The sequence below is a fragment of the Sebastes fasciatus genome, chromosome 20, assembly GCF_043250625.1.
Source record: "Sebastes fasciatus isolate fSebFas1 chromosome 20, fSebFas1.pri, whole genome shotgun sequence".
NCBI classification, from domain to species: Eukaryota; Metazoa; Chordata; class Actinopteri; order Perciformes; family Sebastidae; genus Sebastes; species Sebastes fasciatus.
The window spans coordinates 14,245,656-14,273,412 of NC_133814.1; the positions used below are offsets into that span (position 1 = coordinate 14,245,656).

Sequence of the window (27,757 nt, forward strand, 5' to 3'; positions counted from 1 at the left end):
AAGATAATAAATTAATAACACGGTGACCCTGTTCTGTACTTTGTATGTCAAAGGTTTTCCTACAAGTGCCGCTGCAGCACTAATGTACATGCACACACCTCTACACACAACAAACAGCGATATCCGTCTGAGAATAACTAATAATAATTATAATGTTGAATATGAATATTGAATAAAGTTGTTGGATTATTCCTTATGTCATGGGCTATTTTGGGATTTATACATTATTATTACATACTTATATACAGGAATACAAGCACAAAACCCCCCCCAAAAAACGAAGCATTAGAATAATGATTTGGAGGTTGATTGATTGAAGCCTCGAAGCATTCGGTTCAGCCCTAATAGATAACATAATATAAATTAAAAATGTTCAGTATATAATGTACATAGTATATAAACATAGAATTGATTTTAATAGATCAGCCCCATTGTCACTCAGCTATTTGAGTCAGTATCAGCCCGATATCTGATCCGGTATCAGTGCATCCCCCGAAACAACTAATAGCAGCCCCTCGATTGTTGAGATTAACTTTTTCAATAAATTATGCAACATGGATAAAATACAACTGTAAGATAAAGAACAAATCCTGTCTCCTAAAGCAAGACTAAGCCACGATGACATGATGTCTTTATCATCATCAAATCATTATTATACCCCCGCGACAATGTAGTTGGGGGTATATAGCGTTCCGCGTGTCCGTCCTTCCGTCCGTTCGCGTGGCACACTTTCATTTCCGGAGCAGAACTCGGATATTATTTAACTTAGGAACTCCAAATTTGGTATGATGGTCCAGGGTGCCTAAAATTTTTGATAATAACAAGCTAGATTGTGCTCAATAGACTTATTCCATTAGTTCCCAAAGGGCAAAACCTTTGGCCCTACTTTAGTAGGGGTTAAGCAGTGAGTGGGGGTATGTGAGCTATGATCACTTTTGCCTTGTTGGATGTTTGTTTCAATTTGATATGCTAATTGTATTCGCCTGCAGTCAATAACCTCCCACATAGAGTAAACAAAGACAACAAGAGAGAGAAGTCTTGCATATTTTCATTATACTGCACCACTCCTTCATCTGGCACACCATTTCAAACCACTGTCACATTGTTCCAGCCTGGCATTTATGTACCTCAACATTTTAAATCATATGGTTTCTTGGCAAGACACTGTTTTCCTTCTGTACTGTTTGTACTCGTGGTAGGTGAGGCTGTAATTAAAGAGAGGAACTACGCCCATTTCAGTATTCTTACAGTACAGGTTATTCTTATGGTCTAAGACAGTCCAAAAAATATTAGTAAACATGAACAACTCTCTCCCGAATCCAAAAACTAGAGTTCAAAAGATTTGATACTGCATTGATACAATATTCAAGAATATTTTAGCAGCATATACTGTATGTATACATATTTATTTTAAATGTCCTGTCTCCTTTAAATTACATTATTCTTCTATGAAGAACATTTCAATTATCTAAACTTTTCTTACAATATATCATATGAATTTGTATTTATTTTACTTTATTGTCTTTAAATTTATCATTGTTAAGGGATGCGCTTTTGATTTTGATGACATCTAGATCCTATCGAGTTTTAATGTACTGCATGTAATTCACGTTTTAAATGGACTCACTTTATTAATCATGCTATATAAATAATAATAATAACAATAATAATAATAACTTTGCTTGATCAGTTGACACCTTTTTGAAAATAACTACTAAGATATGAACAGTTCCTCTTCTTTCCCAGTTTTTACTTTGTCACTGTACTTTTGATGTGCATATTCTAAAATCAACCAAATAGGAGAACAATTCTTCACGTTTCAACGGAAACAAAACTGAAACGAAACAACAAGGCCAATTGTTGCTAATTGTATCCAGATTAATAGGGTCATTGTTTCTGAAAATTTTAATTTTTTAAATAAATTTGTCAATGTTGGGAACACTGTTATGACTGTAACAAAGGACGGAGATGTACATCACACTTAGCAATAACAAACTGAGTTGTCGTAGGTTACAAATGAAAATTACAATGAGGTTTGTCAGTGTAAAACAAAAGAACAAAGCAACATTGCACACACACACACACACACACACACACACCACGTGAGTCAGGGTCCTGGCACCCAAACTACCTCAATATCTATATATAGATAATTCTATACATCTATATACATATAAACATATTGCTATGCATCTTTATCCTGTATATCTATTGCTGTACCTATGTCTATATAAATAGATATAAACAAAGCAATCAAAATATATAATATAGTATATAATGCATACAATAAAGAAAACCCCTAACCTCTCCCGTGCTCTCTGAGACAAGGGGACCTGCCAGTAGCCCTTCATTAGATCAAACTTTCTGACCCCACTCGGTCAATACAATCTTCCATATGTGGAAGTGGAAATGAGTCGGATTTTGTGACATTGCTGACCTTACGGAAGTCTGAACAAAACCTGAGAGTGTTATCGGATTGGGCACAAGTAAGCGAGCTGACGCCCAGCAAGAAGAGGATGGCTCTGCAATACCATTACCAAGCATATACATCCAAATACTTAATTTTCTCTGGATGAACATGATAAAACCTCTGCTTAATGGGTTTACAATCTCCAACATCTACATCGTGCTTCAATAAATGTGTGCGAGTAGGCGTATCACCAAACAGACATGGATGTCGCTTCATCAAGTCTACTAGCTGGCTGCGCTTGAAACCCTCCAAATGGCTCGACAAGCCCTCCAGATCCTGCAGAGATTACAAATTTTTAAGACGACCATAAAGTACTGCTTCATCTGGGACTGACAAATCCTATCCCCTTTGCCCTGCTACAGCATGAAGGGACACAGACACTGACAAACAAGCCGGGTGGGCCCATAACTGCATTTCTGATTGGCTGTAAATATGGACCAAATTTTGCCCTAAATGGAGAACTTGCTCCTGGACACTTCCTGGACTTTATAAGCCTGTACTTGATTCCATTAACACACTCAATAAGGTTATGTGGAGTTTTTTTCTCTTTCCAGTTGTCCTGCAAAAGAGTGAGAACATATGTTCTGTTGTCATATAGGCCAACACTTGAGAGTGGATCATATATTCTCAATAGTTAACATTGAAAATAAATGAATTCAGTGTTGCAAAAACCAAGTTAATATTTAGTTTTTGTTATTTTTACTTAATTATCTCCACCAGGCATAGCCTGAGGAGATTATGTGTTCGGCTGTGTGTAAGTGTGTGTGCATCTATCTGTCCACGGCTAATCTCGCATACTACTGGGCTCACAGGCGTAATATCTTTTGTGCTCATTTATGACTCTATGCTCAAGGACTTCTCATGGTTGCGGTGATTCACACTTTTTGAAAAACTGCTTTCCGTTAATTTATCTCCAGCAGGAGGAGAAGGTAAAGAAGAGAGCGAGTGAGAGAGACAGTCAGTGTGTTGTGTTTGTTCTGCCGGTGGAATTTTGTGTAATTCACTGCGTTGATTGAACTGTTCACTGCACACACAAATGCCATTGTGAAAATAAACACACTAAACTAAGGTGGAGGAAAATAAAAAATAAAATGAAAACCCCTCAGTAAGCTAATGCAACAAATTGGGCTAGCTAACTACACCTAACTAGCTAACTAACTAGAAAGTCAAACTGACAGACAGATAAACAGATTTATCGGTTTGCCGCTGCTCCGACTCAAACAAGCATGAATGCGCCAGTGCAAGCTTGGAGGATGACGTATAACATGCAGCTTCTACTATAGTCATATGTCATATTCCCGTTTTAGCTACAACCTTCTTTCTTTTAACTTTGAGCACAAAATGTGTTATTTGGCAAAAAAAAATTGGCAAACAGTGTAGCTAATCAACTTAGTCAGGAAATGACTCAAATAAATATAAAATATCATTGAAATGCCAAAATACACTGGAGGGTGGCTGAAAATAGCTTTCTAGCAACTTACTCAAAGTACTAAAGCCTTTGGCACTGTGATAATCTACGATGCTCTTGATGCACAGTGGAATGTTTGGTTCGCTTGTTATGAGGAAGCAATAAGATTGTATTCATCCGATACTCCTGTAACTGGTCAAATGACAGATTTATGGGACTGTTCCAGCTTTTTAATATATGAAGCCTTGTTGCAGCACTGCAGTCTCACACAGACATCTCTACAACCAAAGAAGCATATCAACAGGTAATTAATTTATTTTGTATTTAAATGAGATATTATTTTAAGACAGCTTGCTGCATGCTGATAGTATTTCCTTAAAAAGTGGTGCCTTTTTTCCAACTGAATTATAGTAAGAACTTAATTGAGAATTTTAATCATATTGGAGTTAAAAAAACGATTTGCACACTGCACTGACAAAATGCATTTAATTTAAGAAAGCAATGTTTCATTTTCACAGACATCTTCATTTGACACTGTCAATATTCTATTTTTAGCATTATTTCCTCAGACACATAGGTAATGTTTTCGGTCTTGTTTAGCAGTTATTAGGATGTAAATCATATGTTATATGATAACATGCTGAGTCAAACAACAAGTAATTTGTTTTTGGTGCAGATTTGGATTCAGGTGCAGCTCCAGAATTTCTTAACATTACTAACATCGCTTTTTTAACATTTGTGCAATTTTCTGAGAAACTATTGCACTTACAGTATTGTGTACTGTAAGTACAATAGTTTCTGAAAAAAAAAGAATGTTGCTGGATCTGGATAGATATGAATTTAAATCTTAAAAAATCTTTTGCTATTAAAACCATAAAACAGATTTACAGGACTATGCATCCTTGGTGGGGTATGCAGTCTCTGAATGGTTTCTAGCGTTTTTGTTGTCACATTTCTTTGTTGTTTTTTTTTTTTTTATTATTTTGAAATTTAATTAATTCTATTTGGTCAGCAGGTTTGAATATTTGGCTTTGGAGAATGGCGGGTCAAATAATGTTGCCTGTGCTGCTTTTGGGGATGATAAGTAAGTATCTAATTAAATCAAATTAAATTAAGTTGAAGTATAGATAATCTCTTAGTCATTTGCTTTGTTTTACTATACTTAACAAGTAACAGGCTGAAAATTATTTGGGGAGGTACCACACTTTGATACCAGATGCAATAGCTTGCTTTGCTTTGTTATACTTAACAAGTTACATAGTACCGGGCTGAAAATTTGATTAAATTCAATTAAATTAACTTTTACTTCTGTAGATGAATTTATGTAAATTCACTGACTGACATTTGTTAATTGATGTTAGCAGACTCAGATTTTTATCCAATTATATGTATGTGTTTGTTTTCATAGCAACGACGACTGCCATGATTCCGGCGATAAGTAAGTTGAAATTTAAATAATCTTTCAGTCATGTGTTCATACTCTCAACAGGTCAGGCATGCAATCAGTAGCTCAAAGCAGTTTTTACTTCAAGATTATATGTATTTTCCCTGGATTACAGCTAATACCACTGCTGTATGATTGTTTGATTGTTAGTAGCTTTGAACAGAAGATGTTAGCTGCAGTTTATGTCATGCTAAATTTATTTGTCCCTTTTAAGGTTTTGAAATGTATTGAGACTGTAAAATGACAGCACACAGTATAAAATATTATACATGAATTTCTTACTATACTGTTATAATAGTACACAATTTACATCCCATGAAAGTGTTTAGTGTTACAGTGCGTTCATATAGCGCAGTAAAAGCAAAGGGTGTGAACTGGAGGTTGGGGAGGTACCGCACTTTGACACCAGAGGCAGTGGTTTGCTTTGCTTTGTTATACTTAAGAAGTTACATAATACCCGGCTGAAAATTGAATTAAATTAAAATATATTAACTTTTACTTCTGTAGATGCATTTATGTAAATTCACTGACTGACATTTGTTAATTGATGTTAGCAGACTCTGATTTTCATCTAATTATATTTATGTGTTTGTTTTCATAGCTGCAACGACTCCTCAGACTACAAGTGAGTTGAAATTTAAATAATCTTTTAGTCATTTGTTCATACTCTTAACAGGTCAGTCTTACAATCAGTAGCTCAAAGCAGTTTTATACTTCAAGATTATACCTATTTCCTCTGGATTACAGTTTATACCACTGCTGTATGATTGTTTGTTAGCAGGAATGAGTAACTTTGAATAGAAGATGTTAGCTGCAGCTTATGTCAAGTTAAATTTCAAGTTATTTGTCCCTTTTTAGGGTTTGAAATATATAGTGACTATAAAATGACAGCACACAGTATAAAGTATTATACATGAATTTATTATTAAAACTGTTATAGTAGTACACAATTTACATCCCATGAGAGTGTTTAGTGTTACAGTGCGTTCATACAGCACAGCAAAAGCAAAGGCTGTGAACTAGAGGTTGGGGAGGTACTGCACTTTGCCAACAGAGGCAGTGGTTTGCTTTGCTTTGTTATACTTAACAAGTTACATAATACCAGGCTGAAAATTGAAATAAATTAAATTTATATTAACTTTTACTTCTGTAGATGCATTTATGTAAATTTAATGACATTTGTTAATTGATGTTAGCGGACTCTGATTTTTATCCAATTATATTTATGTGTTTGTTTTCATAGTTCCGACGACTACTGTGATTACGGTGACAAGTAAGTTGAAGGTTAAATAATCTTTTAGTCATCTGTTTATACAGTAGCTCAAAGCAGTTTGTACTTCAAGATTATACATATTTCCTCTGGATTACAGCTGATACCACTGCTGTATGATTGTTTGATTGTTAGCAGGAATAAGAAGTTTTGAACAGAAGATGTTAGCTGCAGTTTATGTCAAGCTAAATTTCAAGTTATTTGTCCCTTTTAAGGTTTTGAAATATATAGTGACGATAGAATGACAGCACACAGTATACAGTATTGTACATGAATGTATTACTATACATTTACTTTATACATTACCAGAGGCAATGGTTTGCTTTGCTTTGTTATACTTAACAAGTTACATAATACCAGGTTGACAAATAGCTGACATTTTGACTTCAAATGTCCCACTAAGCAAAGCCAGTGAGCCTTTGAGAAAATGCTGTCTTTTCTAATGTTTTCAATGACATCTGTTCTATTCCTGCTATGACATACCAAAACGTTTAATGTGAAAAAGGTGTATTCTGTTTGGTCGGTATATTGGATTTAAAGGTCACCTATTATGCAAAATGCACTGTTCCATGTCTTTTAAACATCAATATCTGTCCCCAGTGTGTCTACAGGTCACCATAGTGTCGTAAAAGACCATCCTTTCTCTTTTTCTCCTGCTCCGTTTGTCCGGAAATGGGTGTCGAAAATCACTTTGCAGCTTTTCCTTTCTCTTCTGACGTCATTAGAGAATTGCAAGCCATGGGTTGGTTGAACCAGAGAACGCGCAGCTAGGTGACCCCGCCCCACAGCGCGTCACTCTGTGTAATCCACAACCGAACTTGACCAAAGTAGCCCCTACTGTTAGTCTCCAAGAACCAGCAGAACAGGCTTCATGTACTCCCATCATCTAAATATAACATGTTCTTTCACAAAGGCTTTATGTAATTACACTGTTTAAACAGCTGATATTTATATATTATATATATTTGATGTCATGCATGTAGAAGAGTACAGTAGTTTACAGTAGAAGTTTCTGGTTTATAAACTTTAAAGTGGTTTTATAAACTTTTCCTAGCTGCTTCCCCCTCCCTGCAGAGCTACAGGTAGCTCTCTCCCTCTCTGTGAGGGGAGGGCGAGAGAGTGCTGTGTTGTTGAGGACGTTTGATTGACAGAAACGCTGACCAATCAGAGCAGAGTGGGAGGAGACAGGCTCTGAATCAGCCTCTGTCAAACAGAGCCTCTGAGCTGGTATATTCAGGCTGACAGTATGAGAAGAATAAAGGGTTTTGTTGAACATTGCAGCATGTAAACATGTTCTAGTGCAACATTAAAATACATCTATGAACCTGGAAATGAGCATAATATGAGAACTTTAAAGAATCCACAAAAACACAAATAATGCATAAAGCATATTTTGAATACAGGATTAAACATGGATATGATTGGTTAGGTTTGATAATCTGGAAATGATAAAACACTGTGCAACCTTTGCCAATATGGCATTTGCCAATAACACCAATATGGGCATTCCATCTTTTCTTAAAAATGTGGCGTCTTTTGTTCTTTCTAGGACCCCTCTACCCCATTGAGGGAACCAGAAACCCTACCCAACTTGATGGAAGTTCTCCTCGAATTCCCCTGCAACGACCCTTTGTGTATTTCGGACGGACTTATAATCAGATTTATGTATGTAAAAATAGTATTAGCATTTACTAAATCCATTTATTTTATTTAATGAATAAATAAGAATATTGCAATATTTTATGAAACTAATAATACTTTGTTTAGCTTATACCTAAACAGTAACACTTTATAATAACTATCATTTATAAATGGTAAATTGATAGTTTATTAAAATTTAGTTAATAGTTACTATACTGTTAACAAACCATGAAATGATAATTAATAATGTTTACTCATTATTAGAAATGCTATAATGTGTTAGTTTAAAAGTTTATTATTGTACACATTATAAACTTTTATATACTATATTAAGTATTTGTTAATGATTACGAAAGGATTTGTGAACCTTTCAGAAATTATTCTAAACAACTACAAACATTACATAGATAGATAGATCAGATATTTGTAATACTTTTTTAATGGTTAATAATTGATTTGTAAACCATCTATACACATGATTTGGATGGCTTTTATAAAGTTGCAACTAATTGTTATATCTTGTTAAAGGGACTATTTGTAACTTTCAGAAATGCTTGTTAACAGCGACACCTGTGGCCGTGAAATCAACGAAAGCCAGCGTTGGGCTCGCGCTTGCTTGCTCTAAATAGACATGAATGAGCATCGCTCAAAACAGTGAGGAGACACATGTCAGCTAAAACCACAATATCACTCTATATTTCACCTGCTTGGCAGTAATGTTAGCTGACCAGACGAAGGTCTCTCCATGAACATGATTTAGATCTGATCCTAGTGTTGGCTTTTCCTGCCTCAGCGCAGGCTGAGGCAGCGGGGCTCTGCAGCGAGTCTCCCTGCTCTCTCCGCCCGCAGCCGGAGAGAGCAGGGAGACACCGGCACCGGTCGGTAAAGAGACAACAACGTAACTCGTTGCAGAGCTTCGTCACTTCAGAAGACACGGGAAACCTCTGTTGGTCTGGCGGAGCTGCAGCATTTATTTCTGCCCAAACGTCCACTGTACATTCACTAGATATTCTCAGAGCTAAACTAACTCTTCTGCAGTGTGGAGTGAGCGCGCGTTCACGTCTAGACGTGGAGCGAGCTGAGCGAGAACGCGCGCGCTGTCTGAGTGAAGGCGAGCGCGAGCGCGAGCGCGCATGTGTCCCGACCCGGTTCATTTATACGCTTAAAAAAGTTACAAACAGTCCCTTTAAATGGTTAATAAATGCTTTGTAAAGCATCTAAAACCATTATCTAATTAGACAGTTAATACTATCTATGTAATGTTTATAGGTGTTTTACAAACAATTTCTTAAAATTTTAGAAATCATTTGGTAATAATTAACAAATACTTAATATAGTACATAAAATGTTATAATGTGTACCACAATAAACTGTTGATAAATACTTTAATAATGCGATCCGAATGTAATTGTTATCGTCTCCTATTAGCTATAATACAATATATGATTTATAAATTTATTATTTCACATTTTTTTCACAAACTAATGACTAAATAACATAAATTATAGCATAACTAATAATTGGTAAACATTATTGATTGTCATTTAATTGTTTGTTAACAGTAAAATAACTATTACAAAGTTTAATTAACTATCAATTTACCATTTATAAATGATGTTTATTATGAAGTGTTACCATGCGTACTAATTCTTTTTTTTCTAGTAAGAACTTGTTTTCTTGTTTCCAGGTGAACAACAATGGACACCTCACCTTTAACAGTTCTTGGTATAGTTACATAGCTGAAAGGATTCCAGTGCGTGGATCCAGAGACTTCATCGCTCCATTCTGGACAGATTTTGACCACAGAGTAACTGGTCAGGTCATCTACAACCAATACACCAGTGGTAGTATCCTCGGACAAGCTACAGAAGACATTAATCGTTACTTCCCAGCGTTGAACTTCAGGGCCAACTGGGTCTTTGTTGCAACATGGTATCAGGTGGCTTACTATCCATTCACTGGAACAGTAAGTCATCTTGTTTTAAATGAGGAAACACATATGATGTGTATTTTACCTATTACTTTGTGTATTTACTATAATAACCACATGTAAATTTTTTTCAGCAAACAACGGTCCAAGCAGTCTTGATCTCTGGTGGCCAGTACTCATTTGTGCTGATGAATTATGGGATAATAGCCTTTACAACTCACGGTGTACAGGTTAGAGCCATTAAAATTATATGCATATACAATGTAAAAAGTTGCCATGCCTTATTTAAATCTGAATGTAGTAATGGAAATGCACAAAAACAAAAAGATTTAACTACTTTTATCTATTTGACATCTATTTCCAGGCTGGATATGACACAGAAAACTCCACTCACCATTTCTCCATCCCTGGATCATTCTCTGACACTGCAACAGGCATTAATTCAACTTTCCCCCTGAGCAGCAATGTCAATGTAACCGGTCGCTGGGCTTTCCGGTTAGACGGAGGATTAAGAAACTGCACTTTCAAGGTTTTTTAATAATTCATCTGATTGTCTCAATGATTTCAGTCTTTGTACATATAACCATTTCCCTTTGATCAAGGGTCTACCCACCTCTGTCAACCATCAACATTAGTGTGCTTAACAAAGAAACTATCCTAAAACTTGCCTAAAATTGTCAAGTAACAAGTTATTTTGCAATACTGTAGAGAGAAGACCAAAACAACACTACAATAGTGGCTCTGTTTATCATCAGATTACTTTAAACTGGAAGAACGATTTGCTACTTTATTGTGCGACATGTATTGTGTGTAAAAACTGGTATTTTTTACCTTGACCCACCAACTGTGGTAGCAGCTGCCACACTTATAAGTGTCAGAATACTGCTGACTGTAGCCTCAGATTGTGCTTTTCACACCTTAAATACACAAAATTAACCCTATTTACATCTACTCTCCCCATGACACCTCCATTTTGTCCTGATTTTCTCTTATTAACACCATTTGTCCATTGTTTTTTTCTATTGTTTTTTCTATTTTATTACCTAATATTGTTATATACCGTCAATGTGTGTTACTGTACAATATGGCATGTGTTTATGAATGTGTTGCATATGTTTACAAAGAAAATGAAATGGACAATAGCATTTAAGATAAGTCAGACAAGGAAAGGGGAAACACACATCTCTGGTTCTTACCTTGTGCTCCAGTCTATTGCTAAAAGGAGATTTTTGACTATTGAATTTCAGGAAACATTTTAGCAAAGCTGCAAGCAACAAGATTGAGTGATAACTTGGTAGAAAACAATGAAAATCGTGTTCCAAGCAGTGTAGCTATATCGTTTTACAGTAAAAAAAAAAAAAAAAAATTAGCAAATCACATGACTACAATTTAGTGTGTGATAAGCTACACACAGAACAATGACAATTTCATTATCCAAGTCCACTCAGCAGCCATTTTGTGTTATTAATGTAGCACATGCTAAATTTTAATCATTTTTTATGCATGTCTTTGTCTCACCTTTTGCAGGCTGGTGAGTCCTTCTGGACAGACGATTGCGCCAAGTACTGTGAATGCCATGGTCCCAATGACCTGCGCTGTTATGCTGCATCTTGCACCCCTACACAAGAGTGCACCATCAGAAACGGCCAGCTGGGCTGTTTTGATCCAATGTCTACTTGCACTGCATGGGGGGACCCACATTACATCACCTTTGATGGGGCAGTGGCTCATTTCCAGGGCACATGCTCTTACATCATTACTGAGAGTGTGAACCACGGCCCCAATGAAACACAGTTTCAGGTAGTAGCCACCAATAGTCACCGTGGCAACAACCGCGTGTCGTTTGTGTCAGCAGTGGATATATACCTCTCAAATCAAAGAGAGAGTGTGCATATCAGGATTGGACCCAACAATATAGTAAAGGTAAACCATTTATTACTTGAAGATGAACAACTTTCTAAATCGGTTTGGTGTAAACATACGTAACGACAAGTGCCTCCTCACCCTTCTTTATCTTTCTATAATCTTTCATCCTACCAGGTGAATGGAAGTGCCGTGTCTCTTCCCACAACTGCAGGAACCTTAGCTCAGGTGGTCAGACAGGGAGGCTACATAGTGGTCGATGCCATTAACTTGGTAGTCCACTTTGATGCCCGTAGTACTTTACTGGTCAGAGTACACTATCACTGTCAAAATAGAGTCACCGGGATGTGTGGAAACCTCAACAGTGATCCTGCAGATGACAAAGTCTTGCCCAATGGCACATTGGCACAAAATGACAATCACTTTGGACACAGCTGGATTTCACCCACAAGCCAACCAGGGTGAGCTGAACTTGTAGGGTATTCCACGCACAAAGTGGCGTCAAAATATCATCAGTTAACAATCTTTCACTACATAAAGAAACAACAACACACTTATTACAGAAACATATGTTGTGGCAAAATAAACAAAGTGAGCCCAAGTATTAAACGTATAATGTCTTTTCTAGATGTGGATCCACCGATGATGTGATTGGTGATGGACTGGACAACTGTCGATTTAGGGCAGAATACTCTCAGCTCTGTAGCGTCATCACCAACAGTAGCGGCCCATTCAGTGCCTGTCACCCGCACTCTGATCCTCAGCCATTCTTCAGTTCCTGTGTCTACGATCTCTGCCTCTACACTAAAGCCAATGGCATACTGTGTTCTGATGTCGCAGCCTATGAGAAAACCTGCTCTGTTTTGGGATTAAACATCTCTGATTGGCGCTCTGCTTTGTATTGTCGTAAGTTTGCATTAGACCATCGGTATCTTCTCTCTTACCTGTTTTGTTTCTCTTTCATTACTCCTTGTCTCATCATTTCCCCACTATTTCCATAGCTGAGTCAGACCCCTGTGACCAGCTGGACTGCGCAGAGCATGAGTGGTGTGGTGAGAAGGACGGTGTGTACGGCTGCTTCTGTGATGAGCACCACCATCGGCCCAACAATATGAGCTACGGTGAGGGCAGCTCCTCTTAAAGCACTGCTTTGTTTTTAGATCACAGAAGTGACATGTGTAAGATGAGTAGTAGACATTGCTACATAGTACAATGGCATTGTTCGTGAAACATTAAGAGAGCATGGAACAATACGATCCACTCAGGTTTCGGTTTATCATAGTTCTTCTGCTAAAAACAGGTAGAATTTAGCTATGACTCCCAAAGTGCATTTCAGCAAAAAATATCAAATCCCAACCTTAAAATTCTGTTCATGCACCGCTGATGGCCAGTGGAAGCTAAAGACTACGGTGTTGAAAAAAGTGATTCTGCAATCTGCAGCTTCCGGGCCAATTTTGAATGCTTTCAGGCGCCCCTGACTGGCAACAACAATCGCTGTCAAGGCTCATGGGTATTGTAGTAATGTGAACCATCAACGATTCAAAAATGACGGACAAAACATGATTTCTCAGAAAAAATGTTAAAATTATTTAAACTGGTGATTCAATATAAATCTATAGGATTGTTACAACATCTGTGAGAGTCAACTATTCTCTATGGGTTTGTCACTATGAGCAACACCTACATATATAGTAGTCATTTGATCCATTAGTAATCTAAAAATATTGATGAGTGCAGCTTTAACCATGAGACCATGTCTTTTATTTCTATCTCTCTCTCATAGACTCGTCCATCAGTTGTAACAATAGTTCAGGCACCATGTCCGTGTCGCGCTGCCAGCTGTTTGAAGCTGGCTTCCACCCCGGCGCCCTCCACCTCCAAGATCACTCCTGCAACGGGACTGTTGAGGACGGACGACTGGTGTTCCACTTTAACAATGAGGACAAGCTGTGTGGGACAACTCTCAGGGTACAGCCCATAGACTATAATGGAATCAACACAGACTGAAGAAGATTTTAGATGTAAATGCTGTCCTTAACACGTATTACAACAAATAACTTATACCATTTTGTCATTTAAATTTTAAGAGCAATGGAACCCATTTCACCTATGCGAACGTGATCCAGGGCGACGTGGACACTCATGGAAGTCCAATCAGCCGCGAGAGAAACATTCATCTGCGTTTTTGCTGTGAATACCCTCTTTGGCAGGCCCTGTCTATGGATGTGGGCATCAACCCCGTAGAGAGGTGACAATACTATCTAATCTGCATGTTTTATTGACTTAAGTCTGTCTGTCCGTCCTTTTTTATAGTGAACATCTGTCTATAGCAGTGGTGGAATGTAACTAAGTACATTCACGCAAGTACTGTGTTTAAAGCGGCAGTGGGTAGAAATGGAGCAAGTATGATTAAAAAAAGTTGTTTTTATAAAACGATCTGGCCAAAGTCTCCCGTCATGGGCTAAATTTAAATTTTTTTGAAAACAGAGCCATAAGGAGGTGCAGAAGTCTAGTTATCTCTCAGAACACTTGAATCACAATATGCTGAAAGGTTATTATGGAATTTTTACCCAATGATGCCAAAAATATACTGCCCACTGCCACTTTAATCCTTAATGAAAATAATCATTAGTTGCAGTCCGATACAAATGAGCTACAGTAAACAGTAAAGTCCTGCTTCTAAATGAATGCATAAGAAATAATAATCTAATGATAATATAGTCAGAGGGGGCATTTTCTGCACTGAGTACTTTTATTTTTTATACTTTAAGTAAATTTTTCTGATTATACTTATATACTTAAGTAACATGTACAATTCAGGACTTTTACTGGTAAAAGAGTAATTTTACAGTGCTGTATTAGCACTTTTACTTCATTAAAGGATTTGAATACTCTCTCCACCCGTTCCACCCTTTACGTATTCAATTAAAAATTAAATTTTTAACAGTGCTACATCTGCACCTCTGACCTTTTTTGAGTACTTATCTTCTGTGACAGTGGTGCTCTATGATGATGGTAATTACAAAGATTGAAAATAGGTGCCCGTGGTTGTTAGAAATTTTGTGTAACTGCCCACTACCCGCAATTTGCACCATCACAAATTAACTTACCATTTAAACCAACAATACAAAGTAAACTTAAAAGACATCCAGCAAGACTTTGTTGCCAAATACCTGCCAGTGACTTGTTCCTTCTCAAGTGTAGTAACATTATGTGTTGTTGTTGTTTTCGTAGCATTGTGAGGAAGAAGCTTCCATCAGGCCGAGGACGGTGTTATGTGAGGATGATCCCCTACCAGGACTCTGGCTTCCGCTACCCGATGACCACTAATATGAACATAGACATGGAAATCGACCAGAGGTTGTATGTGGAGTTACGCACAGAAGGAGTCGACGGAAGGCAGATATCTACCGTTGTGGAATCTTGTTGGGCCACGCCGAGCAACGTCACCAGCTCCCCCGTCCGCTGGGATCTCATCACAGAAATGCAAAAGAGCTATTGCAACTTTATCTTATCTTAGCAGGCTGATCACTGGTTCTTAATTGCCAATGTCTGAAAACTTTATAGTCCGTCTGTTCACATTGTCTCTTCTACCTTCTTCTAGGTGTCCTAATCCAGCAGATACTACAGTAGAGATAGTTCAGAATGGCGTCTCCACTGTGTCCCGATTCTCCTTCAGGATGTTCACCTTTACCAACTTTACATCCATCTACCTTCACTGCCACATCAGTCTGTGTCTTAAGGCACACAACAACTGCACACCTGTATGTACTACTGTGTTAGTGTGAGTTTAGATAGATTATCAACAGGTGCATCAACAGAAGCCTCTAATGTTGTTGTTTTCCTGCAGCACTGCTTCCCAGATCACCACCACCGAGGTAGGAGGGACATATCCCTCCATGGATTTGAACAGATCTCACTAGGACCACTAATCCTGCCACAACATCATTTAGGTAAAGATCTCTTATCTTCTCATACCTTTTGAATTTTTGACGACAGCAAGCTTGATGAATTAATTTTATGTAAACTATGGTTCATCTATTGCAGTCAGAGTGGTGAGATCGATGAGTGCTGCAGGCCAGGTGACCCCACTGCTGACCCCACTGGTGACCCTGCTAGTTGGTTTGCTGACAGCAATAACTCTGGTCTACATCTAAGACAATCCATATTCTAAAATCACTCAAGCTTTTGGATTGAATTTCTGTTTGGGAGGCCTCATCATTGTTGTGTTGTGTGACTTGTGTTTGGTAGTTAGATGAAAAAGTATGAGTAATTATTTATTTACAACAGTAGGTGGCGGCAATGTGCAGCATACATAAGTTGGATGTTTGAGTGTATTAGGTCCCTGCCCTTAAGAACCAGAAGGGCCACATCTAGTTTTGTTCCTACCTTCATCCGTACACAAAGACGCCAGCATTACTGCACTGTTACACCTACTGCCCCCGGCTCTTACTCCATGTTTTTATCATTAGCTTTTGTACGTGACTTAGTTAGTATTTTTTTATATATATGTTTTATATGTTTTTACATGTTGCATTTGTTCACTACACAAATCACTGAAAATAAAGTAATTTGAATTGACTTGAGTCATTAGTTTCTTTTGTGGTGGTTCTTATCATTAAATCTCTATCATATCAGAATTAGGGCTGTCAAACTCTTAAAATATTTAATCGCGATTAATCGCATGATTATCCGTAGTTAATCGCGATTAATTAAATTGCAAATTAATCGCACATTTTTTATCTGTTTAAAATGTATCTTTAAGGGAGATTATTCAAGTATTTAATACTCTTAACATGGGAGTGGGCAAATATGCTTGCTTTATTCAAATGTATGTATATATCTATTATTGGGAATGAATTAACATAAAACAATGACAAATATTGTCCAGAAACCCTCACAGGTACTGCGTTTAGCATACAAAATATGCTCAAATCATAACATGGCAAACTGCAGCCCAACAGGCAACAACATCTGTCAGGGTGTCAGTGTGCTGACTTGACTATGACTTGCCCCAAACTGCATGTGATTATTATAAAGTGGGCATGTCTGTTAAGGGGAGACTCGTGGGTATCCATAGAACCCATTTTCATTCACATATCTTGAGGTCAGAGGTCAAGGGACTCCTTTGAAAATGGCCATGGCAGTTATTCCTCACCAAAATTTAATGTAAGTTTGGAACGTTTTTTAGCCTTCTTCACGACAAGCTAGTATGACATGGTTGGTACCAATGATTTCCTCAGGTTTTCTAGTTTCATATGATGCCAGGATCTTCACTCGAGCCTTTAAACTGAGACATATTTACAAATGTGGCGTATGTTTTTTCTTGTTTTTTTACTGAAACACTCCTGCTTCATTGATTTACATTGATTTTCCTACTATAAGCAGTTTCATTTTTGGAAGAAATTTGCAAACTCTCTCCTTCTCTCTCTCTCTGCCTTTACTTTTGGTATTTTACTGCTGGCTAATTTACTTTAAATTAGCCAGTAGAGTATCCAGGAATTTACTTTTTTTTCACCAGCTTGATATCATCATTATTATAACATCATCAGTTTTGGGTGAAAGATTATTAAATGATTATAAAGCAAAAGTGACCAGTTTTGTGAATTTGTTTAATAAGAGAAAAAACTGATAATACAAACAAAGTTCATAACTACAGACCACAGTGTTTGCTCAGGCTATTAGTCTGACTGTTAACATGTTTAAGCCAAGACACCCCAGGCAAAAAAAAAATTTTTTTTTGCTTCCATAAAATGCCCTCTTTCAGACTAGTGGAAAGAAAACATCTAAAATACACATTTAGGTGTTTATTTTACTACTTGTTATATTTGTATCTGTAGATTTCTCCTAAATTGACCACAAGTTAGTATTACAGTAGATAATTCTTCAATTGCATATTTAAACAAAGATTTCAGAAAATGTGTAATACAAAAAATAATTTTCTTAATGTCAGTAATCAAATGGGGAACTTTAATGGTGATATCTATTAGTTAATTGTATGGAGATCTGCAATAGATACCTTTAAAGGCCGTTTGAAAATTTTTATTTTTTTTTAATACTCATATCCAGAAATCTCCACTTCAGTAGCACTTACATTCACCAAACGTTCCAGTTTGATTCCTATCTATATTCTGAAGGTTTTTACAGTTTTTCTTTTAAAGGCTGTTTTATGGAGTGATGAAAAGAGATATCCAAATTTCCTCTGTAAAAACCTTTGACTCTAATATATCAACAAATTGAAACAAGTATTTTTAACCTGGCTTCATCTAATGTTCAGCTTTCTGTTTTGGAAATGTATGCAAATTAGCACATATTTAATAAGATAATGCCTCATTTGCATATTCAAACAACATTTAAGAAAACTTGTATTATTTAGTAGATGCAAGAAGAGATAAGTTGCTTCTCAGAGTAGCACGCACCAATCTCGCTACAACCCTATTAACCTGTAGTGTCTCACCTTAAATTAGAGATGCCCTGTTCAAATTTGTGGCACTTAATTCCTGATTATGGTCACCTCGAAAGGCATTAAACTGCTTATACCATGGTCACTTGCCAAAGAAAAAAATAATTAAGACCATTCATCTATATTTTAATGCGTTTTGGAACCAAAATCTAAAGTTTTTCACAATCCACTCACTCCGTTTCCCTTGTAACACCTGAGGGTTTGCTAATACCTGGAAAAATCACAACCATCCCTTAAGGTTCTTATGTAATCTAAACATTGTTCACTGCTCCAGTGAATAGGACGGACTACAACAACAACAACAGGAGATATTTCTAGTCCGCTCAGCTCATAGAACTCTTTGGCACAGCTACGAGCCAGAAAGCGAATGATATGCTAGCAATAATATTGTTTCATTCAAAGTCAATAACATTGCGTACAGTTGAAAAACAGCAAATATAATTTTTACAGTATATTTAACAAGACTAACTAGCTATCCAGCCATGTCAATGTCTCAAAATCAATATCAAAAGTTTCACAAAGAAATGAGAGTTCTGTCGGCCGCAGCCTGAAGTAGCGAGTTAACAGTGAATGGAATGCGAGATGATCGCTTATGTGATTGTATCAGTTGAGAGGGGCAGTGTAAACTTACCTCTTGCAGCCTGTGTGTTACACTCGCCACCCTGTGGTGTTCAGAGGATGAGGAATTGAAGGACTAACGTTACACTCAGTGTTGTAAATAAGACATTCCGATTTTTTTTATAGCCAGCGCATTCATTTATAAAAGTGAATCGTCAGTGTAGCGTTTAACCGCTCCACAGGTAATTAAATAATTGCTCTCTTAAATTAGAAAAGAAGAGAATAGAGGAAAATATTTTTAATATAAATTGATCAGTCTCAATCTGAAGTGTAAATTCTGAATTCATTGATCTAAGCTTCCAGTCTGATCTCATCAAAGTGGAAGCTCATCAAATCCTATGTGTGTTTTTATTGTTGTTCATTCGTCATAAATGAACAATTAATAAAATCTGTGAGCAAGCAAACTCTAATGATTATTTCATTATGTTGGTCATTCAGTTAGTAAATGAGTGGTTAGTATTTTTGGATAGTATTTATTAGAACACAGACGATTATTAGGGAGCAATCACTCTGAACAGTAATCAAACAGAAGCTGCAATTAGCAATCACACTTATATTAAGAACATGGGCATTTATCTGAATGCGATTCAGTCATGCAATCTTTGAAGCAAGTCAGGAGAAAGGGACAAAATCGTAGCTGTAATTAGGTCTGGAGTTTGTTGTTAAAATTGAAATTTAAAGTAAAACAGGCTTAAAAAGGGATTTGATTTGAAAATATACCAAAAATATAGACCACTAATTAAATTTCAAATGCAAACAGTGTTGACATTCCAAAGTGGGATCATGCAGGAGGTTGAGTTAATATGGATTCAACTCAATACTCAACAGTAGTTAGCATTTGCAAAGAGAAAAAGTTTGAATATTCAATCCCCAAGTTTCGTTACGCAAATTGTCCACCAGTTGGAGCCAAAGGGCAAATTCCAATCCACAAACTCAATTAAGCAAGTCGCCCACCAGATGGAGCCACAGTCAGTTAAGCAAATTGTCCACCAGGTGGAGCCACAGTTAGTTAAGCAAATCGTCCACCAAATGGAGCCACAGTCAGTTAAGCAAATCGTCCACCAGATGGAGACAGAGGGCTCGCTCTTGTAAACAAGGGAGGAGCTCTGGATGACTGTCTCCAAGCAACCCCCAACGAGGGCTTCAAACTCACATGGGACTCAGTTGGCCTTTTGACACAGAACAGGGATGTTCTCCCTGCAAAAAGGCTTTTGACGAAGCCTATTTTAAAGAGGCACAGTGGCCCAAAAACTCTCCACCGTTGGAGCAAGATTTACAACAAAGGTCCTCTTCGGGACTTGCAAAGTACATCAAAGCACTTAATCTCTCTGCATCAAACCACAAGGGCACTTTTACTGTTTTGCGACAGTTAAACAAGCAGAGTTTAAATCCTCTCTCCCACACGGGGTAGTGTCTAGCGGCAAGATAGCTAGTCTCAGCCGGCTAAATGTAGAGCTTCTTAGACGCAGATATGGAACGCTGATTAAGCTTATTCCACTAATCTCAGGGACAGATTCCAGACGCTCTACCGGAAAACGCAGGCTGTCGGCAATTCTGTCAAAGCCTCATCAAAATAAGTGTATCAATACACTTTCTGCATGCAATTTCACCAATAGCTCCTGGCTAATTAGTAACACTGTAATTTTCTTCTGTCAATGAAGTCTCTGCATTTTACAACCGGGCGTCCCCGCTGTAAATTCAACTTTACAATTTAAACGCTGAGCTCAAATCATAAATTCGCAGGCAAATGTAATAATCAATAAGAAATGTGAAAGCTCACACGCACATCCAGTAACAAGCAGAAAGTCAATTCGCAGCATTAAAGATTGTCAGGTTGACAGCAAGATAAGAATTAAGTTTCTAAAGTTAGGTGAAGTTTGATTAAACCTATTTCTTTCAACGGGGATATATTCAATGTTTCACAATATCAGCAGAAAATGTCTGTATTATTTCATGAGCAAACACTTTGATTTGAATTTTCGCCTCACACGGGGCACCAAATATATTTGTAGCGTTTAACCGCTCCACATGTAATTAAATAATTGCTCTCGTAAATTAGAAAAGAAAAATGGGGCACCACCTCTGTTTATAGAGAATAGAGGAAACTTTTTTTTAATATAAGTATTGATCAGTCTCAATCTGAAGTGTAAATTCTGAATTCATTGAGCTAAGCTTCCACTCTGAAATACACACACACAGACCCGACGTAGTGATGAAGTGAAAATATTCATTTATCATTAACCGTGATTATTGAATAAATGAAGTGATGAATGAATGAAATGAAAATTCAATGACACAAGCAACTGATTGGAACTTTTAGTGTTGAGGGAAAGTCTTTTTTTACTTTCTCTCTAGAAGCTATACAAATTGCAATTGGTAATTTAGAAGATTAAGAGATTTTGAAAAAAGTCAGACAAACATCTCTTGATCAAAAGCCATCTGGATACTCTTACTTCTCGCTGCCGTTGGTTCCGGTGGGGCCAAGTGGTTTTCTTTGCACACTTTCTGTGCGGATCTCCTCCTGCCAGTTCAATGGAGAGGAGACCTCAGCCTACTCAGCCATCTGATACCAAAGCTTGGAAGTCTTTCTTGTCATAACAGTGACAGTTGGATCTTTGAGTCCACTGGCTGATAGTTCGTCAAAAAATACAAAAGCTTGAGGTCAGACGATCTTCTGAAAGTTTTGAGAATTTATCTATTTCGCTGATAAAACTTGAAATGCCGGCCGGATATTTTTATCATTTAAATCACGCAAGATAAACAAAAGATCTTTAAAAATTCTGCCCTTTAGAAGTCACTTGACTAAGAAAAATTAACATGAAGTAGAAAATAAACACACAATGGAAATGTGTGTATTCAACGGAGAAATTTGGAGGAGTTGTCTCCCCCCACTTCTTCTGGAGCAAAAACTTCTGCAGCGAACTGCTGAAGCGATCTTCTGAAAGTTTGTGTCATCTTTTCTTTAACCCCCCTCACGGAGGTAGAGGAGGGAGGGGGTCGAAGCCCTCTCATTCAGCAACTCAATTTCTATTACTGAATAAATCTTACACGCGCAAAATCTGAATTCCCTCCTCACTAATTTTAGAGTTCCTTACTTTGCACGAAACAGACACATATCAAAAAGCTATATAACCACTAATATTCTGATCAAACATTAGTATCAAAATTGTCAAAATTGAATTCTAAGTCAAGTGATTACTCATTCTCAACAACTTTAAACTCAAGATATTACATCTATTGATCATCAATGATAAAAGCATTAAAAATATATTACAATACTATTAATGATAATACAACAAAGAAGTCAATACTTAGTCTAACACATGATGACTTTTTAACAAATTAATTATTGGTCAACATACAATGTGCACATTACCACAGATGAAAACTAGGTGTCTATGTTGCTCCATCGCAGATTCATAGTTGAGGAGGGGGTTAATTTGGTAAATGGGAAAGGGTAACGAGAAACAGAACCATATGACTCTGTGTCAAAAGACAAAAACCTCAGGAAGCTCAAGTATGCAAACACACAATGGCTTAATTATCATCTCCGCTAGGAGATAATGAGATCGGCCGTGTGTGTGCGTCAGTGTGCGAGTGTGTGCGTGTGTGAGTGAGTGCATGGGTGTGCATATCTAGTGCTGAACCAAACTGCATAATAATTTGAGTGCTCATTTATGGCTGCATGTTAGAGGACCTCGCGTGGTCACTGTGGCTCACACTTTCTCAAAACAACTTTTATTTCCTGTTTGATACTGCCATTGATTGATTGCTGACTCCTCACTCGCTACAAGTGATCATACAGCTGAGTGCACTGTTCACACCGAAGTATTCTCAAGCGACAGCCGGGCCGGTCTCAAGGCACCCCGCCAGCAGCTCCGTCACATCTGAAATCGTCACAGCAAATTTCCAAACAGCCGTTATTTGGTTAAACTCACCACATATTGGGAATCTAAACGGTTACTTTCTCGCGTGAAAACATATTCAAACTTAATAAAGTGACATATTAACAGCTTTTATCCTGTCTCACAAGGCTGACGAGCAGGCCGGTTTCAAGGCTCCCTGCCAGTGACAGATTAACAGCTTAAACCGTTTGCTAAGTAGGCTTGAAGCCTAAATAAACGCATTAAGTTGCGGTTTCGCCCATAAGACAGAGCTGAAATGCACACCTGTTAAGAGCTGGTGCAAACATCTGCATAGATTGAAATGAGAGTCAATCTGTTGTGTGAGACATGCGAGGGAAAAACACGTCCGATACGCTTGCAGTCTAGCGGAGGGTTAGCCAGTTGTGGGTTGTATTTATTCAATCAAATATTACAGCAGTGGTAATTGAAGACGCACCTACTTTTTTCTAGATTCTGACGATGTTTTTGTCTCAACATAATATGCAGGACAGTGTTTCCAAAAATGATTTACTCCTGTAGGTTTATTGTATAACCACTTTTTCGCCATGTTGAGAGCCGTGCAAAGGCAATAGAAATGCTCCCAATCTCGCATTTGGCACCTTTAAAGGGACTCTATGTAAGAATCAGAAATTAATCATTAACAGCGACACCTGTGGTCATTAAGTCAATGAAAGTCAGCGTCCTGTTGCTCATGCTTGTGCTCGCTCTACATAGACATGAACGAGCATCTGTCAAAACAGTGAGGCGACACACGTCAGCAAAAACCACAATATCACTCTATATTTAACCTGCTTGGCAGTAATGTTAGCTGACCAGACAAAGGTCTCTCCATGAATCAATACTGATACTGTGTTTCCTGCTTCAGACTCCCGTCTTCTGCAGTGTGTAGTGTGCGCATATGCACGTGAAAGGTGGAGCAAGTGAGAACGAGCGGTGTGTGAGTGAAGGCAAGCAGGCAGGCAGAGGAGCAGAGCAGCAGCGACTCTGGCCCTGGAGACCAAAGCTACGGTCTCCCCTCTGTCTTCTGGCCGCGGTTGGGGGGCTGGAGCAGGAAGAGTTGACACTGCTTTGTAAGACGGGCTTCACTAGATATAACTTTGTGGTTTTGGTGCTTCTGTGTACTTTGTGTTGGAGCAGTGCAGCCACACGCGAGCGCGCATGGGACACCGACCTGATTTATGCGTGTAAAAAGTTACAAACAGTACCTTTAACTGAATGATATATATAAATAATAAATTCTGTTGGAGCCAATATGGGTATTTCCTTGACAAAAGACTAGTTTACATCTTGTGGGTATTGGTACGTTAAGATGTTGGTGATGGGTCACCCCACACAATCAAGTAATAAGTAGACACAGGTGGGTAGTCTGAGTGTGTTTGGACCGCGAGATGAAATGGTTCTTAACGCAAAAAATAACACAATTAAGCGACACAAAACAATAAGCTAGATTCTAAATATTGCACAAGTACGAACACAGCTAAAGAAACTACAATCTATAACTACAGCAAGACGGAAGAAGCAAGTGACCGAGGATAACCTAAATGTATGCACCTCAAGAACACCTTGTAGCGTTCCATTAACCATTTCCCTATTGGTATAGGGTCAATTAGTCACAACAAAAACATAGATCACGCATAACGGCATGTTCAGCTGGTGGTTTTGGCATTGACAGAATATAAATATACATAGTACCAATTATAAAGTGTGTGCCACACCTGTGCCACCAGCATCAATGCCACTAATGAGCAGGTTTGCCCTGAGGGATGTTTCTGTGATGACGGTGAAGGTGTGTCCCTCTAGAAAGCTTTAGCTGTCAATATGATGGTTTCTGATATGACATAAATCACATCCTAGTAAATAATGTTTTCAGTTTGAAATGCATTGTTGGGACCCACCATCAAGATGGTGGCAAGAGACCACATGAACTCAGTCACATGATCCTTGACCCATGGACTCAGTTCAGTAACCATTGGCTACTGTAGCATGATGACTCATTCACACGTACTTGTGAAATTCATCCAGGACAAAAGCAAAGGAATGGCCTTTCTTCTTTTTCTTCTTCTTCTCCTCAACCCCTGCTGACTGGTGGGAGATGAGCTGCCGCTCTCTTCACCTAAGCTCTGCTCTGATCAATGGCCTGTTAGAAAACAGACATAGAAACACAAGGAACTTTCTTCTAAGCAGAAGACGCGAGAGCCTGCCTTTTGACCAGCTAACTTCAAGCAACAAGAGCAAGGAAGTAAGCACCAAGCTACCAAGCTGCAGAAACAGGACTGGACCAGTTTCCCTCCAAACTGCACAACTGGATCTCACACAGCAAAGACAACATCTTTGACTTGGAACCACAACTTCAACACATGGAATTGCAACCCTTTCTTCCATGGATTGGTAAAGTACTGGGCTTACCTTAGCATTAGCAATTACACATGGCTGAGCAAGACTTTTCAACTTTGATTTCTGTGAATGTAGTTAAGATATCTGGGTAGCTGGCTTCGCCACATCTGATGTATTTAGTTTATGCTTCACATAGACAAGGTCTTGCATGCAAACTAACCATCTCTTATAACCCACTGCATTATCTGACAAACATTAAGGTCACATACATAAACTGTGAATTAGTTTTGAACACAAACATACACATTCAGATAATCTCAATCCCCACATCACACCCCCCTTTGGCCTTCCTGAGCACATGTGTGCGAAGAACAAAGAGGCCATGTGGAAACATGTTGGCGGCCATCTTTGATCCAGCCATCTTTGTAGTTTTACAGTGCTGGCCTTATTGTCTGTATGCCATGCAGACATCTTGAGACAAGTAGCCAGCCATCTTGTCTCTCTCTCCCTCTCTCTCTCTCTCTCTCTCTCTCTCTCTCTCTCTCTCTCTCTCTCTCTCTCTCTCTCACACACACACACACACACACACACACACACACACACACACACACACACACACACACACACACACACACACACACACACACACACATGGGTCACACACTGTGTTTGGTTTGTTTAGTTTAGTTATTTAGTTATATTAATATTGTGTTTTAAACCTTTATTATCTTGTAAATAAATGTTTGTGGATTATACATGCTGGTCTGTTTAATATTGTACAAGAGTGAATAATGCCAACCGCTGCTGTGTCAAGAACTCCAATATCCTTCAACCTTTACTATCTATTTTGGTTATAGTTATAAACTTAATTATTAATCAAAGTTCCAAATTGATAGTTAAGTATATTTAATGAGACTTATCTAGGAGACTACATGAATGAGCTATCATTTTCTCTTTGTTTCAAAGAGTGGTGCCCCTAGGATGATTTAATATAAATTAAATCATGTTATTCAATATAATAATAATTATTTTGATAATTATTATTTACTTTTGATAATCCATTTTAATATCTTTTGAGCTTATGTACAGTACCAATGTAATTTGGTGCCCTGTTATTATTAACATATATTGATAATTTATTAATATAAATGTTATTAATATTGATAATTATCTTTAATATTCTCGGATAACCAGACCAGCTCCTATCTGCGCCCCCATCAGCATCTATTATGTTCACACATAATTAAATATAGCAGAATGATAGATGTTACTCCAAGCTCTGTGTGTGTTGTAATCAGAGCTTCTCTGTGCTTTATTGACATAGTGGGTCGGCAGCATGTGTTTTTAGTGCATGTTAGTGCATGTGAGCAAGCCCTACTGGCTAGCCAATGGCCGCCTCTTACGGCAGTTACAGCTGACAGTGCCTTCCCCACCGACGGCGTCATCGCGGAAGCGTAGCACCCACCCTCCGGTTCCCCCTCAGGTTAGCACTCTTAGCTCTATCAGCAGTGTTGCTGTTGTTTTCACTGTTGGCGCTTTTAGCACCGTTAGCTGCGAGCCGCCGGCTCATCCGTCGCCATGTTGAGAGCAGTGCAAAGGCAATAGAAATGCTCCCAATCTCGCATTTGGCACCTTTGACTGAATGATGCATATAAACAATAAATTCTGTGGGAGCCAATATGGGTATTTCCTTTTGAAAGACTAGTTTACATCTTGTGGGTATTGGTACGTTAACATGTTGGTGATGGGTCACGCCACACAATCAAATAATAAGTAGACACAGGTGGGTAGTCTCAGTGTGTTTGGACCATGAGATGAAATGGTTCTTAATGCAAAAAACTAACACAATTAAGCGACACTAAAAAATAAGCTAGATTCTAAATATTGCACAAATACGAACACAGCTAAATAAACTACAATCTATAACTACAGCAAGACGGAAGAAACAAGTGACCGAAGATAACCTAAAGGTATGCACCTCGTAGCACCATGTAGCATTCCATTAAACACTGCAGCTATTGGTATAGGGCCAATTAGTCACAACAGAAATTATGCATCACACAGAACGGCATGTCCAGCTGGTGGTTTTGGCAATAACAAAATCTATATATACATAGTACCAATTATAAAGTGTGTGCCACACCTGTGCCACCAGCATCGATGCCACTGATAAGCAGGTTTGCTCTGAGGGAAGTTTCTGTGATGACGGTGAAGGTGTCATCATAAATCACATCCTAGTAAATAATGTTTTCAGTTTGAAATGCATCTATTATGTTCACACAGAATTAGATATAGCAGAATGCTAGATGTTACTCCAAGCTAAGTTACTACAGTACTAAGTGTGTAATAAAGTGTGCGACAAAACAACAAATATCAGTATAAATAAATACACTTTCAGTTGAGTAGACCAT

At 37.9% G+C, this 27,757-nt stretch overlaps 1 protein-coding gene across 1 annotated transcript; it reads left to right on the plus strand.

Moving 5' to 3' along the window:
- Positions 1–4,893: 4,893 nt before the first annotated feature.
- On the plus strand, positions 4,894–15,770 carry LOC141758004 (alpha-tectorin-like). Its single transcript, XM_074619010.1, has 15 exons — positions 4,894–4,962; positions 5,287–5,316; positions 5,924–5,947; positions 6,566–6,595; positions 8,142–8,257; positions 9,921–10,199; positions 10,298–10,393; positions 10,528–10,692; positions 11,691–12,086; positions 12,204–12,487; positions 12,655–12,932; positions 13,028–13,147; positions 13,810–13,994; positions 14,114–14,274; positions 15,261–15,770. Exons 1-15 carry the CDS (start codon positions 4,917–4,919, stop codon positions 15,544–15,546), a joined length of 2,496 nt encoding a protein of 831 aa, XP_074475111.1. The 5' UTR covers positions 4,894–4,916; the 3' UTR covers positions 15,547–15,770.
- Positions 15,771–27,757: the final 11,987 nt, after the last annotated feature.

Bases quoted from the DNA above. Each gene is read 5' to 3' on its own strand.
- LOC141758004 (XM_074619010.1), top strand. From the start codon at position 4,917: ATGGCGGGTCAAATAATGTTGCCTGTGCTGCTTTTGGGGATGATAA. The intron at 5,317-5,923 runs GTAAGTTGAAAT...TTGTTTTCATAG, and splicing joins TGCCATGATTCCGGCGATAA to CTGCAACGACTCCTCAGACT. The intron at 10,394-10,527 runs GTTAGAGCCATT...ATCTATTTCCAG, and splicing joins TTACAACTCACGGTGTACAG to GCTGGATATGACACAGAAAA.